We start from the raw sequence: 20268 nt of genomic DNA on the forward strand, positions 1-20268 counted from the left end.
GGCCTTGATTCCCAAACATTAAGAATCCATTACTACATAAACTACTGAACGCTTTCGCATGGAATTAATTCCAGACATGACAATAGCAACAGCATGATATGGATGGTGATGTTACGCCACCTATTAACGATACTAAAATAGTAAAAACCTCTACCATTTTCCAACTACATATAGATGTCAGCACTCTGAGAAAACGTGAGTGTACGGGACATTGGGCGACATTCTTTCAAGGGCCTAGATTTAGATTGACGTCTTTTAAGTAAACAATAAGAATATTCTTCAATATTTCTTCAACGACTAGAATTAGCAAAGACCATCACAACTGATGCCGTCACTAGAAATGCCACCTATTGTCCACTCCAGAAAGACGCTTACCACTCTTAAACTGCACAAATTCTGTAAATTTTTATGTGGATTATTTTCTGGTTAATCATGACACTATATTTGCTTGGCACTCAATTTAACCATAAGAACGGAATAATATGAATAGACAATAAAGAAGATCTTTCGTTGATTCTGAAATTAGCAAAGACACTCACCACTTCCAAAATACCATGACATTGCGACTTAAGATGGCAGTAAGTCTCATCGAAAATTCATCTAAAGGCATTTCTTTTTCTGTCATAGTACAGACTCACTTCCTTAAAAAACAACAGAACCATAACAAAATCAGCACAGACCCACACCAAGACTTAATTCTTTGTCCACATGTTATTTCAATGAAAATAGAAAGTCTTGTGTAATCCTAATGATTGAATGACGGTCATCATCGTAAAGGCGGTATCATGTGTATGGTCAAGAAATGCCACCTATTGGCGTCTCAAGAAATAACAAAGACGCTTACCACTCTAAAACTACATGCATTCTGTACATTTTTTATGCCAATTTTTATCTGGTTATTCGGACCTATATTTTCCCTAACGCTCAACCTTTCTAAAATACAGAAATGGTCATGAAGTGTCACTTTTTTGACTTTGAACGCATGCTATTTCCCATCTACACATAGATGTCGCTTCTCTGCAATGAAATACTTCAACTACAATCACAACACTTAAGTTAGCAAAGACCTTCACCACAAACCAACTAATGTCAGCGATATTAACAATAAACAAAGACCTGTACCAGGGTTTCAATTCCTGACACCACTTAAAAGGTAAATTAGACAATCTTTCAGCGATTTTAGAATTATCATGGGTATTCGTGTATATCAACAGTATTTACTGCTTCCAAAAACCAAGGACATACGATTTCGAGGTAATGAAATATGGCAATATGAGTGATACCGCTCAATTATTACTATCCATTAATACAAAGCTTCAATTAAGAACAATTATATTATTTTCATACCCATTCACTTCGTTCTTAACCTCAGACGATATTAGAAGAAACACAGACCCTCCCCAAATCTTAATATCGTGTGGAGATGTCATTGAAAAAATAGAAAGCCTTGTGTTATCCCGATGGGTGAACTTAATGTGTTGATTGTATTCTAAACGTATTTAATTTTTTTCTCTCTTTTTCTTCTTTAAAATGTTGGTCGCTTCTCTACATGACGTAATTAAGTTGTATAAAATGATATTCTACCCACTAAAGGTTGAATATACACTCGCTGTATGCATCGACATCGAAGGTGCCTTTAACAACGTCAGCACCGAGACGCTTAACCACTCCTTAGACGAGTTTCAGGTAGACAGGGCCGTACGGAACTGGATTAACCCCAAGCTAAGCAATAGATGGATAATCTGCGGTCTATATGACGTTAAAATAAGAGACAAAGTTGGACAATGAACGCCACATGGAGGAATGCTATCACCTCTGTTGTGTGTTACTGCCATAAATAGTCTCTTAAGGACCCTAACCGAAGAAGGATTTGACCCGGTCTGCTACGCAGACAACGTTATAATACTTCTAAGGGGAAAGAATCCGAATATACTTTATCGAAGAGCAGAAACGGCTCTCAAAATCGCATACAACTGGGCCAGACCGAGAGGTCTGAACGTCAATCCGGAAAAAAAGGAAAACGAAATTGGGAAACTTCACGGAACCAGTTTTCCTAAATACGAAAATAAATATTTCTCGTACAGTTAAATATGTAGGAGTAATCCTGGATAGGAAACTTAATTGGAAAGACCACATTCAAGAAATGGCCAACAAGGCCCAAATATGTTGGTCAACTTGCAGAAGGGCGATAGGCTCAAAATGAGGGTATAATCCTAAGACGATACACTGGCTATACAGAAGCGTGATTAGACCGATTCTAACATACGCGTCTGTGGTATGGTGGACAGCTATGGACAAAAAATGCAATGTGAAAATATTGCAAAAGGTCCCAAGAACATGCTGTCTAAGCCTTAGCGGGGCAATGAGGACCACACCGACTACGGCTTTAGAAACAATTTTGTTTGTACACCCAATAGAAATTCAGGTAAGGTATGAGTCAGCCATCGCAGCCACAAAGCTAAAATCGATAAGCGCGTGTATTGGAAAAGACCACCTAACATACCACAAAAACACACTAAAGGTCATAACGGGTGACTCTATAAATCAAATAGTATCGGACCCTATACCTGAAAATAGTGCAGTAGCTTTGTGTGAAGTATTAATACATGACAGAGACATGTGGATCGGTGGAGCTCTGACACAGATTCCCGCTGGAAGCTGCGGATTTACGGATGGGCCTGTGCTAGAGGGGAGAACCGGACAGGGTATCTATATCATGGAAACGGAAATCTCCCTCCGTCTGTCGGATCATAACACGATCCTGCAGGCGGAAATCCGAGCGATAACAGAGTGTCGAATTGGTTTGATACTCACACAAGGCCTACCACTGCAAACATCCTTACGGACAGCAAAACAGCCATTAGGGCCATAACAACCAAGACAGTGAAATCTAGAACTGCCTTGGAATGAATAAAGTCTATAAACAATTACTTCCAACATGGTACGGTAAATTTTATATGGGTACCAAGGCATACCGGGATTAGGAGTAATGAAATAGCAAACTGCTTGGCCAAAAAAGCCAGGGAGCAACCTACAGTAAGTCTAGATAACGCCAAGCCCTTTAAAGCTACGCGTCTAGAGCTAAAGGCATGGGCAAAAAGTGCACATATATCCCTCTGGAGTAGTGAAGAGAAGGGAAAAACACAAAAATCCTATGGGGAAACACAGACGAGGACAAAACAAAGTAAATAATCTTACTAAGTAAAGAAAGACATCAGTATACTGACAGGCATCCTTACAGGACACCTGGAGCTACAAGAGCGCCTGCACAAAATAGGTTGTGCAGAAAACAGTGAATGCAGAGCGTGCGTAGAGGACGACGAAATGTTGGAAAACTAACTCTGTCATTGCCAAGCTTACCGATTCAAAGATTTCGGCACCCAGACTTTTTATCAACTCTGCAGCCATTCTGATCGTGAAGATTTCGGCTTGGAAGACACTACAGTCGCTGTTCATATAGATTGAGTATTCAAGACAAAAGCTTTTCACAGTAGACGCCAGCTCCGGTACCTTCTTCCATCTTGGAACCGTCTGTGTAGAAAGCCAGACCGTCCAGAGGAGGGTTACTACGGATCCAGTCATCTCAACTAGGGATAACGACCTCAATATCTTCAAATCTTTGGACTGGTGATAAGTAGTCGCTGAATTTCCCCTGCAGATTTAAGCTAAGGTTTGATCCTAACTCCCGAAGAATACAAGCATGTCCATTGGTGCTGCCACGCCAACGATTCAATTCATGTAGCCTTAGGGCACTACGTGCTGCTTGACCTTTGTTGCTGAGTCTCATGGGCAGGAGGTTCAACATCGCATTTAGAGCTGCTTGCGGTGTACTTCTGAAAGTTCCAGTTATCAAAATCGAGGCTGCCCTCTACACCCTGTCAATGTTGCCGGAGGATTAGGACAATCGAGTTTTAAAATCTAAGAGACTACGTAAATAGGACAAAGATTCTACACTAAGTCGGAACAAAATCAGGAATTGAACTAATAATTCCTTACACCTTAAAAACATAACATTTTCCATAACCCAAAATTAGAAAGCAAAACAGGTCTTCTTATGGCTTAAGTGTATGTCCACACAGACATGTGGTGATCTTGCATCACCCCACTTTTCAACCTAACCTAACCTAACCTAACCTAAGGATTCTTCCAAATCTTTCTCTATGAAAAGGACATATTATTATTTAGCCCTACAGAAAGAATTTCATTCTAGTCCTTATGAAATTATATTTATTCTCCAATTCGACAATATCAACGTGGCGTATACGTTGTGTCAGCACTTATACGCGCCATGGTACACAATACAAGTTCTTGCTTTTGATAATCAACCAAAAATCTCTGTATAAATGGCTTACTTGAAAACCTGTGTCCAAATTTGATTAACATAACAATCAGATATCCATCCAAGCTTACTTGTAACAATGACACATTTGCATCCCACATTTCTATCTCTCTCTCTTCCTATCTGTGTTTAACAAAATATCCATAGGCCTTCATTACATTAAATCTTTGCAGTATTACATAAGTAAATCCTTAACTATTCAATCAGTGGTTTGGTTAAATTCCACCTCACAAACCTCAAGCCTTCACAAAGCCTCCAAACCAACCCGCCTTGGGTATTAAAAGGCTGGTGGTTGTAGTAAACACTTAGCTATAATTAAACAAGTGGTCGTTGGTTGTTTTGGTACTTATGTCGGCATCATTAGTTTCTAGTATGTGTTGTAATTGTAATTATTGCAAGTGTAATTTTCTACTTAAAGTCCTGTTGAATTTCATAAAGAAAGAAATGTGGTAGTAGTGGGGGTGGTGGTGGTTCTGCTGATTAAATGGCCTGAATCTTCACAAAAAATATGTATGTGTGGCAAGGTGAAGAGTTTAAGTAACCGCTTAATTAACCTATTTCTTTTGTTTACATCTTTCTCTTTCATTTGCAGCCAAATACGTGAAGGAATTATACGTTGCATTTTGGCCACGGATATGGCCCGTCACAATGAGATCTTGACACAATTTAAGGAAGTGACGCCTGTATTTGATTACTCCAATAGGGCTCACATTAATTTGGTATGTTGTGTATAGCTCTGATGATGATATGAAATTAATTTTTTGTTTTCCTCCTCCTCCTCCTTTTCGTGCAGCTTTGTATGATTCTCATAAAAGTCGCAGATATTTCCAATGAGGCCCGACCCATGGATGTGGCCGAACCCTGGCTGGATCGTCTGCTTCAAGAATTCTTTGCCCAAAGTGCAGCTGAGAAAACCGAAGGTTTACCAGTGACCCCCTTTATGGATCCAGATAAGGTTAGCAAACCGGGTTCGCAGGTACGTTTTATTGGTCTAGTCCTTTTGCCGTTGTTTGAAGCTTTGGGCGAATTGGTGCCAGAAGTGGTGGATATGATTATAGTTCCTGTACGTGTAGCTTTGGATTACTACAAGTAGGTTTAACCATTAACTCATAACATGCCATGTTTTAACCATTTCCCATTTCCAGGCGTTTAAATGATGCTCAAAATAAATCTCGTAAGTCCCTGGCCGATAGCATTTCTGCCGCTGCCTCGGAGAATACCAGTGGCGGTTCAGATGCCAATGCTGGCTCCACAAGTACAACTGGTGGTTCGGCAGGCGGTACCGGTGGTGGGGGTAGTAATACCGGTGCTACTAGCAGTGGGGCCGGCAACTCTGGCGGCAGTATTTCACCCCAAATGCCACGCTCCCAGTCGGGCATTAGTGTGAAGTCCCGCCGGAGTATACCCTCCCAGAAATCCGCCTCACGCACCTCGGTCGATGAACCGGGTGGTATGCCAGCCGAATTACATGATTTGCCAGAGGGCAGTGAAAGTGGTGATTCGGAAACGGCCACTGAGGTGGATGTGAGTAGCACACCCACTGTTTTGTAATGAGTATTTTTAACCAAGTTTTTCCTTCCAGGTGGCTGAAAAAACCTCCAAATTCAAAGTGGACACCGAAGGCACCAGCAATCGTTCCAAATCCTCTCATTCCGCCTCGAGGAAATCATCGCGTGAGAAACGTCCCTCCATGATTGGTGAAATGTGCAGCAGTGGCAGTGGCCAGCGTATACGCAACTCCTATGGCAATATCCATGGCTATCATTCAAATCGCAGTCACTTTAGCTCTAATCGTGCCGTTAGTTTAGACCAATATAGCACCAATAATCGTCGGCTGTCGGATGGCCTGCAACAGGTCATTTCGGACAGCAATGTTTTCTATAATCGCCACAATCGTGGCAGCTTAGAAGCTTCCACCGTAAATTGTCGCCTCGTCGAGGACATGAATATGAATGCCACTGGAATTGTTACCGTTGCCCAGTCATCCGGTGCTAGAATGTCTGGAGGCGGTGGCGGTTATTTACAATCAAATACTTCCCCAAATGTGCCAAATGCCGATGGTGCCACCTCCAAAAATGGCCAGGCTCCATTACACACATCAGCTGCGGGACATTCTGCTACAATTACCACTGCCTCTGCCATGCAACAGCAACAACAACAGAATATCATGTGCATTAATACCTTCTCCAATGGAAACATATCGCCTACCACACTACAGCAGCAACAGCTGCAGCAACAACAGCCACCGCGTCAGCATTGTTGTGCTGCAGCAGCAGCGGCAGCCGCCGCAGCAGCAGCTGCTGCCAATAACGCTCAAAATGGCTTGACAAGTAGTAGTACCAGCGAAGCACCTGCCGCCTCAAAGAATTCCTGGAAGGCCCGACTTAAACAATTTTCCGATTACTTTAGCTTTTCCTTCGATAAGAGTTCCAAGCGTTTTAGCAGTACACGCAGTAGCCCCTGTTCGGTGCGCAACAACAATGGCACCCAGACTGGCGGCGTAGATCCTGGTTCCACATACATTGATCCATTGACTGGCAAGCCCACCACCATGTGTTGTACCATCTCGAATAGCCTACAATCACCGGGGCTGAGGCAAAAACACATTTCCCACCAACATGATCTTATGTCTGCTGGCCGTCATCGGGCCTACAGTCTGGATGTACCCTGTAATCGCAGTAATCCCCGCTACAGTAGCAGTAGTGGTGGTGGAGGCGACAGTAGCCGTAAGTCTTCACGTCACGATGGCACCGTTACCGGTGAGGAGAACAATAGCAACAATACGCTTCACAGCAGCAGTGGTGGTGGCAGTGATATGCCCACCTGTATGCCGCCACCGATACGCATTGGCAGTGTTGATGCCAGCGATACAATACTCATTACCACTGGTGTCCTAACCAATGCCGCCGCATCGTCATTGACACCCGCCAATTTGGGAGAACCCGACCCCACCCTGAGCATTGACTTGGGCATGCAAAGCCAATCGCCGTCGGCGGAGCCACCGAAAATATGACAACGTGGTAGCTCAGAGACGACCACCAACTCCTCGAATGGAGCATTTGCTGTCCTGCTGCAGCAACAACAACAACTCGATAGCCAGCGGGTACCGGTGAGTGCAGCCACAGCGGCGGTACAAACATCCAGCTGCAATGTATCAACCTCCATGTCGATGACAGTGTGGTCGGCTCTGGGCCAACGTTTGAGTGCTTTGGTTTGCCATTGTTGTGAGCGGAAATTGCCAGAGCCGGAAAATGTGTAAAATGAAAAAAGAAAAAAACCAAAACCCTTAGAACGATACACATTCAAACATTCAAAAGAAACGTAAAATCATTCATGATAATCAGAAATTTGAAAAGAACAACAACAACAGCAGCAAATAGTAGTTATAACATTACAACCAGCAACAACCATTAAAACATTATACAACAAAAAACCAACAAAAACCAATACAAAGAAGATCATTCATGTGCATTGATTTTCGCTCTAGAAAAGTAACCTTCCTTCCCCCCTCTCACCACAACATCCCAAACAGATTAGAAGATTTTCGTTTTTTTTTTTTCAATTTAAAAGAGAAAGGATAAAGGATAATTTATAGAAATATTTTAAAATAATCTTTATGTTGTATGTATATGTGTGACTGTGTGCAATGTGAGTGCATGTGTGTATGTGTGCATTGTGAAAAAGTGTAGGTTTTATTTGAATTGTTTGCCAAGTTCTTTAAATAATCTTTTAAAAGTTTAATGGAAATGAATTAAGACAACACTGTGCAACAAAAATAACCCTCAGCGTGACATTTTCTGAGCAATTTAGCCATGAGAAATTTGTCTTCAAGTGGTATCTTGAGCCACGCCTTTGGGACTCTGTGATAAGAAGTAGTTGCCATATAATTGTGATAATATAATGGTGGTTCATTCCTTGATATGAGAGAAGTCTCCTTATCCCTTCTGGGCTGTTTGTGGGAACAACTGTTATGCAACAATGTTTACCACAAAGAGCCTACCATGAGAAGTCTATCAGAAAAACATCAGGCACTTGCTAAAGAAGCTATAAATGGGAAATAATAGCTGTGAGATCGCCAAAAACTATTGTTAGGGAAGAAATCGGAGCAGATATGATGGTAACACATTGAGAAGATTATTCCCCAAGAAATTAGGTACCCGTGATGTGAAATCAATCCTATCTTTCTCTTGTCATTTCAGAAACAGTTCGTATTGTTTATCATTACAAACCAATACTTGAAGGTATTATACGACACAGCTTGGCCTCCGATATGGATCGTAATAATGAAGGATACAACACATACGTTGACCATGTGAGGCCATTTTGGATCGTAAATCAGTGGGACTTCGGTAGACTTCTAATTTTTCAATGTATCTCTTAGGTCTAAACAGCTCAACTCGAAAGAGAATTAATTAAAGTAAATCCCTTTTGTCTCGGATATTTTGTCAGTCTTTTAACTGCAATAAGGCTCAAATAAGGATCCATAATTTAGGCAATTTAGCTTTTGAAAAACAGCGATTTGGTATTATTCATTACAAGCACATATGTCCATGATGGGTGAAGCACCACCTTTTTAGGAAGATTTGTATGTTCAATCTACCAAAGGTCATCATCTTCACCAATTTTCAACACTCCTAAAAAGATTTTTAAATGTGCAATTCTTATTTGACATTTTCGTCCCTCAACAGGTGTAGGGGCATTGAACTTACTTGGAAATTATTCTAGAAGACTTCAAATACATCGGGAAAATATAGCTTGTTACATTAGGAATTCAAATGAAGCCACATATGAGTATCATTTGCCGATATTTAAGAGACATAATAAAAGTGTGTTTTTATAGAAGATGGGTCTGCTTGGGCGAACTAAAGTGTTTCTTTATAGACGAGCTGGAGTTGGTTTTTAGGAACGAGCTCGAGTTGGTCTTTATGGACGAGCTGGAGTGAGTATCTATAGACGAAGTGAAGTCAGTCTTTATAGAGGGACTGAAGTGAGTCTATATAGACGAGGTGAAGTGTCTGGAGGGATCTTCCACATCATAAAGTCCAACGGAAATAGGAGATCTATGGCCTCAGTCTTTGGAAGCAACCACAGAACTAGGTTAAAGAGGAAACGATTATATTATATTTTTATACCTCAGGCTTTAAGCTATACAATTTCATACGACCAAAATGTACTTCATCGAAATAATGGGTTTAGACCCCAAGTATGTTTGGACGAAATGTGTTTCAGACAATTTGGAGTTGAATTTGCCATGTCCGTCCGTCTGTCTGGCTAGCTGGAGCGCACGATAAATCTCGAACGGATTAACCGATTCGGTCCAAATTTTGGCTTTCGCAATATTTTTTCCAAAACTTAGTTTAAGTTCGAAGATGGGCTATATTGGTCCACTCCTTCCGGTATCTCCCTCACAAAAGTTCGAAAATGTTCGGAGTAACCGAGTTGGTCCATACTTTGCCCATCGTGAAGTGTGTACCAGACTTAGATAAGGTTTCAATATGGACTCAATCGGTTCACACCGTTTCCGACAATTTAGAGTCAACTTAGTTATGTCCGTCTGTCAGCGCGCGATGATTCTCGAACGGATCAACCGATACGGTTAAAAATTGGTTCACTGCCTCGTATTGGTTCACTCACTCGGGTACCTTACCCACAAAAGTTCCAAACATGTGTACTTGGGTCTTCTTGACTACAAAAAACGCAATAGGTTGGTCTGTGGTAAGCTAAATGGCGCCAGTTTGGCCCGCGAATATAAGTACAACCCGTTGGGTGCCACCGTGGTGCAATGTTATGCACGCCCGCCTTGTACATAGAAGGTCGGGGGTTCGATTCCCCGGCCAAGCAACATCAAACATTTTTCAACGGTGGCAAAATACCCCTCAGTGAGGTTGGCGACATTTCCTGAGTATTTCAGCCTTGAAAAACTTCTCCACAAGTGGTGTCTTAAGACACGCCGATCGGACTCGGCGATAAACAGTAGGTCCCATATCATTGAGCTTAATATGAATCGGGGTGCACTCATTGATATGAGAGAAGTCTCCCTTGTTCCGTATGGGATGTTGTGGAACAATGTTTTTTGTTTTCGTTGGAAAAATATTCAAATTTGTCAAAATGCTGCCCTGAGAACTGCAACAGGGTGTCTCCTCATGTCTTCAGTGGACCATCTACATGAGGAGTCAAGGATTCTTCCAGTACAGCAACACAATGGCATGTTTTCGTTGAAGCACTTGGTCGGGTGCTATCGTGAGGACCATCTTCATGATCTAAAAAAAGAGGTCCAGCGTTACAAGAGAGAACCCCTAGATCCACAAGCATAACAAGCATGAATGCGGTCCTCAAAGAACAACCCCGATCTATCGCAGCTGAGGAGCGTCAGCTGCCACGACAAACCAGAATAGTTTTGGCTCAACTACGCTCGGGATGGTACATACTATTCTATTGTAAATTCCTATAGGGCAAGCACCGATGACACCGTGCAAAACATCTGCCCAGTATGCGGCACAGGCCCGCATGACACACTGCACCCTTTCAACTGCCCTGCCAAACCTTCTCAACTATTTCCAGTAGATCTATGGTTACAACCCATCGAAGCAGCCAGATTTCTAGAACTGGAGATAGATCGATCCAGAGCCAGATTAAACAGAAGAATGAACTCACAATAATATAATAAAAACACTGTTACAACAACAAAAGTTCCAAATTTTTCGCAAAAATTATGCGCACGATAACTTTCGAAGAAAGTAACCGATTTGGTCGATAACTTGTACCAGACTTATATCAGGTTTTAATATAAACTATATCGGTTCACTTCTTCAGCTACCTTCCAAACAAAATTTCGGAATAGTGCAGTTTAAGACCTTCTCTCTTGACGTTTCGATTTTGTTCTCGTGGCCCCTTTTATGAGGGCACAAGTTTTTTTTTATGGGCGAAGTCCATACTTCCTTAGAAAAGGGAGTGAAAGTAGCGGCTGATGCGCACTATAACTCTGTAACCGGATATTGCGTTCATTTGCAGTTTGCATATTGTTCTATTATTGCGATTCTTAGATAAAGTCTGAAGATGTTTCGGTCTTCTCCTTCAGGGACCTCCCCCAAAAGCACAAAAATGTTCGCTATAATGGTACGCGCGTTATCTTTTCAAAGGAGAAACTGATTTGGCCCAAACTTTGAATTTTATAATTTTTGGCTAAACATTGTTTAAGTTCGAAAATAGGCCATACGAGGGACACTAGAAAAGTTTGCGGCATAGGCAACACGCAGTGCCGCCAGACGTCATTTGACATTTTTTTGGAATGCTTGACTGTTTTTAGCCTAAGCGTACTCAGGACAGTTTGACATACGACCATGTGTTGGGTTGTTTACAGTGGCTTGATTGAGACACCTCCAAAACATGGTTTTTGAACGCTTTTACAGCATTTTCTGGCGACGAAAATCTTTGACCACGCCTTTTTTTCTTGATGTGCTGGAATCAAATGAAGTCATTGGGTCCCCAGTCATGACCCACCAATTCCACGTTTTGTTAGGTCAAACAGGCGCTGAGAGCCCATATTGTCATGGTGCAGAATGATGCGTCTTCTCTTGTTCGTTTTTCGAATTTCTCAGGAGACTTCAGGCAAACAAATTATAGTGTAACCCTCAGAATTAACCGCCCTACATTTCCGAAGCCGTATAGTCGCCATATGGTCAGTTTTGCAAAAGAAACAGACGACCTTTTGTTTCGAAGTGCTTCTTACATAAAAAACTTTCGTTGGATTTGGCTCGTTTTCGAAGACCCAAACGGCCAATTCCTGCTTTATCACGGGCTCCTAAGCATAGATCCCAGATTCGTCTTCTGTTACGATCTTATAAAGGTCCTTTGAAGAACCGCGCTCTATTTTATGCACAATTTATTTGAACTAATCCACAAAAGCCTTTTTTTGAGCGAATATCCAATTTTGCTGGATCTAACGAGAAAAATCCATTTTTGGGGCCAGGTGTTTATGCAATATCAAATGTAAGTTGGCGGAAGAAATGACCAAGGATGCCTCTATCCCACAGTATACAACATGGCGATCTCGCATTATCCGTTCACGCACGGCCTTTTTTTGCAAAGAGATTTTTTCTAGTCACTGGTCGTATGTCAAACTTTCCTGAGTACGCTTAGGCTAAAAACAGTCAAGCTTTCCAAAAAATGTCAAATGACGACTGGCGACACTGCGTTTTGCCTATCGTATCAGTCCTCTCCTTAGGATACCTCACTAACAAAAAATTCAACATGTTTGTTTAAGTGCAGTTTAAGGTCTGTTCGAGGATCCTTTGGAAATTTTTACCGAAGGTACTGCTTGTCGGCCTGTTTACAGCGATATTCAGCCCAATTATGAATATCAACTCCCCGTGAGTTTTCTCACTTTTTTCTTTAAGTTGAAATGACAGAAAGACAAAACTCACGGGGAGTTTACATTCATAATCAACCTGATTGTGTTTTCCGTGGGTAAGTCCATGCTTCCTGAAATAATGGTCCAAAAGCTCCAAATTATACGGTGCCAACTGAAATGACTGGTGGGCGCAATATCTTTCGAAAGGAATGACTCTCAAAATAAGACCCACTTCCAAAATTGTACCTACTTCGCAACACTTTTGAGCTTTAATCCAAATCCATATTTTTGTCGGCAAGCTCGTACATACGTCTAAAACGAGTCACAAAACCATACACAATTATTGGGAAAAAGTATTTTTGTTATGTAGCCGTAATTCTATCTGTCTATAGGTTAAAGTTTAAATTCACAAAGGCTGAGGTTATATCTCTGGCAAAGCAGACTGATATTTTTTCTTATATATAATATACATACGAGTATATAATTTTTGTAGAAGAATATCACAAGGCCTATGGAAAGAACACAATTCCAAAAATTCAAAAAAAAATCCATTGATCATCATTAAGAAATTTATTGATCTTCTCTATAAGGGACCCATTTAAAGTTTGGATTGGATTTCAATGTCCAAATTCTTCTAAAATATTTTTAAAATATTTAAAATATGAGTTGCCTAGTACTGAAGAGTTGTTTATTTACAAATTTTAGTTGCATGGTGTTGTGTTCTTTTATTAAATACTGATCCCGTGGTTGCAGACTTTGGACCAGTAGATTACGCTTGTGTGTAAATTTTTATTTCATTATATAAATGTTTAATATTAAATTGTGTAAAATATTAACTTTAAAAGAAAATCCCCTTACGCCCAACCCCGCTGAGTCAGGCAACAGGCCTTTAATAGTTTTATTAAAAATAAAATAAAGTCATAAAAAATAAGCTAATTAGAATTACAAGAAATTCCATAACAAAATGAAGAAGAAGATGAAAACATTAGGAAATAATATAAATCCCAAGAACGCCCAAAACCCAAACAAATTATGTGTTTAAAGATTCCCATGTAAAGAAGGCCAGTTATTAGATTTTTATTCCTCTAAAATGTTATGTTTATGTATTTGTTTTTGATTTTTGATTTGCATTTTTATCATTAACTGTAACCACACAAAACTATTTACAAAACATTCAAAATAATAAATAATACAAAAAAATAGCAACAAAATCCATTTTTACCATTTTTAAGCTAAACATTTCATTGTAATAACATTTACCGTTAAGCACAAAAGTATTTGTCATAGGTTAAAAATCAACAACAACAACACACAAAAAATACTGAATAATCATCGATATTGTTCTTAGACTTTATAATAATTATATAACATAACTATATCGTGCATAATCTATACATATATACCATACAAAATACATATGCATATAAATACATACTATACATATTTTTTGTTGAAATTAATATTAAAAACAAAAAACAAATAATATTAAAATAATAAAACTGTTTGTTCATGTCTATACATACTCCTACAACAACAACAACTACAGAAAAAAATGCATCACATTTGTAAAAGTATTTTTTGTGTCATTTTATTGTTTTACTAGCTGACCCGGTTCCGCGTTGCTGGCCCGTCGTTTTGGATTTCCGTGTAAGCCTTTGTAATCTATTTACAAATTATCTGTTAAAATTGATCCCTCTAGATTTTCGAACCGCATTGTTGGCCCGTCGTTTTAGTGACCAATGCACATTATCGGTGTTGTACTGTATTCTAAAATGTGGGATTGATCGCGCTTTCCCACCTATTGGAGCCCGGGTTAAAAGCGTTTTTGTAGTCACGCTTACTAAAATTAAGGATATTATCTATAATTATACATTTTTGAAAAATTGGGTTGACCGCGATATTCCATTTCCGAGATGACCATTCAAGATCAAGACAGTAAAAATCATATTATTGCATACGTTTTTTAAACAAAACGTTCAAAAATAACTTTCATTTCACGATTTCTTAAAAAATTTTGTGGGGGAGGTACCATGGTCACTCCACTGACCACTATAAAAAGTAGTTAAAAACCTATTCTCAGACCTACAAACTCCACATACAAAATTTCATCAAATTCGGTTCAGCCGTTTCGGAGGAGTTCAAAGCCGAACACCGTGACAGGAGAATTTTATATATATGAAGATTTTTAATTTTTATCAATAAAATAAAAAAACAAGAATACAAAATAGCAAAAGAAACGATTTTCTTTGGCGGTGTGTAAATTTTAAAGCTGATATTGATTTTTATTTCGCATTTCTTTTTATGTATTTTCATATCGGTCCACTCCTTGGGGGAACGGCCCTACAAAGTTTATAAGTTAAAAATTTGTTGATTAAGTGCTGTTCAATGATCTTTTTGGCATTTTACCGCAGGTAGTCCTTGAGTTACTGATTTAACTTTTATATTATTTGGTGAGCAAGTCCAAATTTCTCCAAAGATCCCCAGTACTTCGATGAAGACATTCTGTGAGAACTGATTTTCAAATATTTTTCTGAGACAATTTACCGATCGACATATACCATAAGAAGAACCGTTAGTCCTAAAGCATCAATTTTAGAAAAACATGTACAGTATCGGAAAAAACTAAAGCACCCCCTCAGTACATTTTTTAAAGAAAACAAGGCTGTATTTTTTTGTTTTATTTATTTATTAATTAAGTTATTTATTTATTTATTAAAAAAACACAAACTTAAGCAATTATCAATTTAATAAAAAAAGTTATAACTCAAAAGAAGTATTAAGTCGCAAATATAAGTGACAAATATAACTGAAAATTGTAGTTTCAGAATCCGCAAAAACTTCCCAGGTGTAAGCAACTTTCATTTAAAGTTAGTTAAGGCACACCGTGATCAATACTTTCTTGCTTGTTCTTATTCTGGATGACACACGCACATCTTGTTGGCACATTAAATTATTAATTATTATTATTTATATCCAGGTTCCTAGGTGAACATATGGCCACAACAAAATTTTTCCAATTATTTCTATTTAAAGCTAAAGTTTTAATTTCATTCCATGATTTATTCGCCTTCCTCAGTTCTTCTAAAACTTGCCGTCTCCACGTTAGCAATGGTCTACCTATACGGCGGCTACCTTACGGGTTCCACTCAAGGGCTTCTTTGGCAATATATCCTTCTTGTTTCCTCAGTGTATGACCGATCCATCCCCATTTTCTTAGTTTGATTTCCTTGACTATTGGATTTTGGTTGCACCTTTCATAAAGAGATTGGTTTGTAATCACATTAGGCCAATGTATTCTCAAAATTCTTCTTAAGCATCTATTGATGAATGCTTGGAGTGTATTCGCTATTCTTGAGGACATGTTCCATGTTTCGCATCCGTACGACAGGACAGATTTTACATTTGAGTTGAATAGTCGTATTTTTGTACTACGTCTGATTTGCGATGATCTCCATACATTGTTGAGTGCTCCGAATGCTTGTTTTGCCTTTCGCATGCGGCTATTTATACCTTCTTCAGAGCCTCCTGTCGAAGTTAACATACTGCCGAGATAAATTCTTCTACTTCTTCCAAAGGGGTGTTGTCCAAGGTTAATGGTGTTGCGTTTCCAGCATTGATGCTCATGCATTTAGTCTTAGATATGTTTATATGAAGGCCAGCTCTCTGCACATACTCCTGAACTTGGTTTATTTGATGTTGCATGTTTGAGTTCTGATGCGACAAAAGGCGTATATCATCAGCGTAGTCTAAATCAGTCAATCTGCCGTTTAAACCCCAAATGATGCCGCCAAACTTCCGCGTCGCAGCAGCCATCACCGTGTCTAGAACAATATTAAAAAGGAGCGGCGATAATACGCATCCTTGTCTTACTCCTGCACATATTTTATTTCGGTGGCTAGTTAAGCCGTCGTGCAAAACTCTGCAGTGTGAATCATCATAGATAGCTTTAATAAGGTCGATTATTTTTATTGGTACACCCTTGCATACTAGGGACGCCCATATGGCATTGTGGGATATAGTGTCAAATGCTTTTTATACCCTCCACCATATGGAAGGTACAATTAAATTTGTCATTCCGTTTGTAACACATCGAAATATTCGTCGGAGACCCTATAAAGTATATATATTATTGATCAGCATACAATTCTATGTCGATTTAACCATGTCCGTCCGTCTGTCTGTTTGTTGAAATCGAGATACAGCTCGCAATTTTAAAGATAGAGAGTCAATATTTGGTACAGAAGTTTTTATTACTTGCAGGATGGTTGGTATTGAAAATGGGATATATCGGTCCACGTTTTGATATAGCCCCCATAGAACGGTACCTCCCGATATTCGGTATTTTGGAGGTTTTAGCTTCATTATCCCACCAAAATGGCTGAAATTTGGTATTTAGTTATCGTTGGGTGTATAGAACTTTCCACCTGAAATCTGTTGGTATAGGTTCACGCCTTCATATAGCCCCCATACCGGTACCTACCGATATTCGGTATTTTGAAGGTTTTAGCTTCATTATTCCATCAAAATGTTTGAAATTTGGTAATTAGTCTGCGTTGAGGATATAAAACGTTCCACCTTAAATTTGTTGGTATAGGTCCACGCCTTAATATAGTCTCCATAGAACGGTACTTCCCGATATTCGGTACTTTGAAGGTTTTTAGTTCATTATCCCACCAAAATGGTTGAAATTTGTTAATTAGTCTTCGTTGAGGATATAAAACGTTCCACCTGAATTTTGTTGGTATAGGTCCATGCCTTTATATAGCACCATTTCCGACTGAAATTCGTCGCTATAGGTGCACTTTTCGATATAGCCTCCTAGAACAATACCTGATTTTCGTAATTCTGAAGGTTGTGACGTCAATATCCCAAAGAAATGATTGAAATTGGTATTTTGTCTTCTTCATAAACGAAAGTAAACTAATTGTTCCATTTTACTTCAATACAACTCGTGGTGGAGGATATAACAAGTTCGGCCAGGCCGAACTTAACGCCGTTCTTACTTGATGAAAGTCTATGAACGTTAGATCTAATGATGATCTTAGTTCTATAGACTGCTCTATGATGTTTCTTAAAGTATTTATGTGATCCACACAGGAATAGTTTTGTCGAAAGCTTTCTTAGTTCGGGTGCAATTGCTGATGAAATTCGGCCGTTTAAAATATATGCAATTGTTTTATTTGCCATGCTCAAAAAGTTATGCCCCTGTAGTTTGAGCATTGAGAAAAATTGCCTTTTTTTGGCACATTTATTACCAGTTCTTCCTTTAGGTTGGATGGCAATTCCCAGTACTCCAAAAGTTGTTGACGACTGGATGTCAGATCAATGCACTTGTGAATGGGTTTGCTTTTAACATTTCAGGTGCGATTTCATCAATGCCTGCTGATTTACTATTTTTTAAGGATGACATGGCATGACATATTTCGTCTATGGAAGAAGGTGCTTTGCTTATGTCGTCTCTTCTCTCGTGATGCTCACAGTTGCAGATATTTGAATTCCGAACTGTTTGGTTTATGGACAGAATGTTGGTATAGTGATGTACCCATATATCAAGTTGAGATTGGCTGTTTGTGTGTGATGTTCCATCTGGGCCAACTAAAGGTTTACCTTTTGAAAATTTTGTCTTTTTTCCACTGAGCTTCTTTATTGTTTGGTACATTTCTTTTGTTTTGTTGGATGATGCTGCAGTTTCCGCTTGTACTGCCATATTTTCTGCCCAATGCCTTTTGTCATTTCTGTCACGCCTTTTAACTTTCTTATCCAGCTCATTGTAGTGTCTGTTTACGGTAAGTTTTATCAATCTTGTTCTGGCTGCATTTAGTTGCGACTTTATGTTTTTCCGCTGTTCGATGAGAATCCACGTATCGTCTGATATCCAGCATTTCCTGGGTGCTCTCGTGGCAGTTAGATATTCGGCGGCTGTTGCTAAAATTGTGGTCTTAGCCTTTTCCCAGTAATCATTTGCGTTAGAACTTTCGACGGCTTGTAATTCGGCATATTTTGCAGCGAGTTTCCTTGAGTATCTGTTTCGCACGGTCTCCTCTTGTAGTTTGGCCACATCATATCGTGATCTACGTTTTTTTTGTTCTTTCTGTTCTAATTGCAGCTACCTTAAACCTGAGTGTTCCTATCAGTAGATGGTGATCGCTACCTATCTGCCCCTCTTTTTACACACACATCCAGAAGTGACCCTCTCCATGTTTTATTGACGGCGATGTGGACTATCTGATTTTCCGTTAAACAATCCGGAGATACTTATGTGGCTTTGTGAATTCTCTTGTGAGGGAATAGTGTACCATCTATCACAAGAGCGTTGCTGGCGCATGTTTCTGCCAAAAGTGTACCATTTTCGTTCATTCTTCCTATGCCGTGTTTGCCCATTACACATTCCAAATTTCATTGTCTGGTCCGACCTGGGCGTTGAAACAGCCCATTAAGATATTTATATCTCCTCTGTGGGTTGCATCTAAAAAATTTGTGAGTTCGCTATAAAAAGCACTCTTGTCGGAATCTTCAGATTTCTCAGTTGGGGCATAGTACTGTATCACGGTAAGGTATTATTAATTATATATATAATTGTTCCACAACATTCCATAGGGACAAGGGAGACTTCTCTCATATCAATGAGTGCACCCCGATTCATATTAGCTCAATGATATGGGACCTACAGTTTATCGCCGAGTCCGAACGGCGCACTATGTTGCGAGTTCATATTAACTGTGGCCAAAAATAGAAGGAGTTGTCGTAGGTGCATCAATTTTGGTACACATACCTATTATTGACTTACAATCTTCAGGACAAAAATTTGGACTGGTCGGTCCACGTTTTGATATAGCCCCCATAGAACCGTACCTCCCGATTTTCGGTATTTTGAATGTTTAAGACACAATTACCAACCGAAAGTATTCAAATTTTGTGGTTAGTCTTCGGCAGAGGTATCAAACATTCCAACAGAGAATTGTGGCCTTAGGTCCACGTTTTGATATAGCTCCCATATAACGGTACCTCCCGATTATCGGTATTTTGAAGATTTTAGCCTCATTATTACACCGAAATTGCTGAAATTTGGTATTCAGTCCTCGCAGGGTGCATTATACCTTCACCATGAAATTTGTCTGCATAGGTCCACGCCTTCATATAGCCCCCATAGGACGGTACCTCCCGATTTTTGGTATTTTGGAGGTTTTAGCCTGATTATCACACCGCAATGGCTGAAAATTGGTATTAAGTCTCCGTTGGGGGACTTATAACCTTCCACCAGAAATATGTCGGTATAGGTCCTCGTCTTCCTATAGCCCCCATAGAACCGTGCCTCCTCATTTGTGTTTTGAGTGTTGTGGCCTCAATATCCACCCGATATGACTGAAATTTGGTGTTTAGTCTTCATGTTGTTTGTGAGCATATTGAATATATCAAACTCTTGTCTTTATATATGAGAAATTTCCTTTAAAAAAATTTTTGACCGATTAGTGGTCAAAAAACGGTCAATTTTTTGTAAAAAATCGAATTTTGATTTTCGCTGTTCACAATTTTTTTTTAAAAATTTATATTTTTAACAATTCTCTCGTTTTAAAGCACG

At 39.5% G+C, this 20268-nt stretch overlaps 1 protein-coding gene across 8 annotated transcripts in view; it reads left to right on the forward strand.

Moving 5' to 3' along the window:
• Pde9 (phosphodiesterase 9) overlaps positions 1-7782 on the forward strand; it is a 404593-nt gene extending 396811 nt beyond the window's left edge. For all 8 annotated transcript variants that reach the window (XM_073977852.1, XM_073977851.1, XM_073977854.1 and 5 more), the window contains 4 exons: positions 4932-5058; positions 5133-5428; positions 5485-5863; positions 5922-7782. In XM_073977852.1, the coding sequence (XP_073833953.1) occupies positions 4932-5058; positions 5133-5428; positions 5485-5863; positions 5922-7352 (2233 nt within the window). In that variant the 3' untranslated portion in view covers positions 7353-7782. The remainder of the gene's footprint in view (positions 1-4931; positions 5059-5132; positions 5429-5484; positions 5864-5921) is intronic.
• Positions 7783-20268: the final 12486 nt, after the last annotated feature.

This window comes from Musca autumnalis, unplaced genomic scaffold (assembly GCF_047663935.1).
Source record: "Musca autumnalis isolate F117 unplaced genomic scaffold, ASM4766393v1 scaffold_3, whole genome shotgun sequence".
Taxonomy (NCBI): domain Eukaryota; kingdom Metazoa; phylum Arthropoda; class Insecta; order Diptera; family Muscidae; genus Musca; species Musca autumnalis.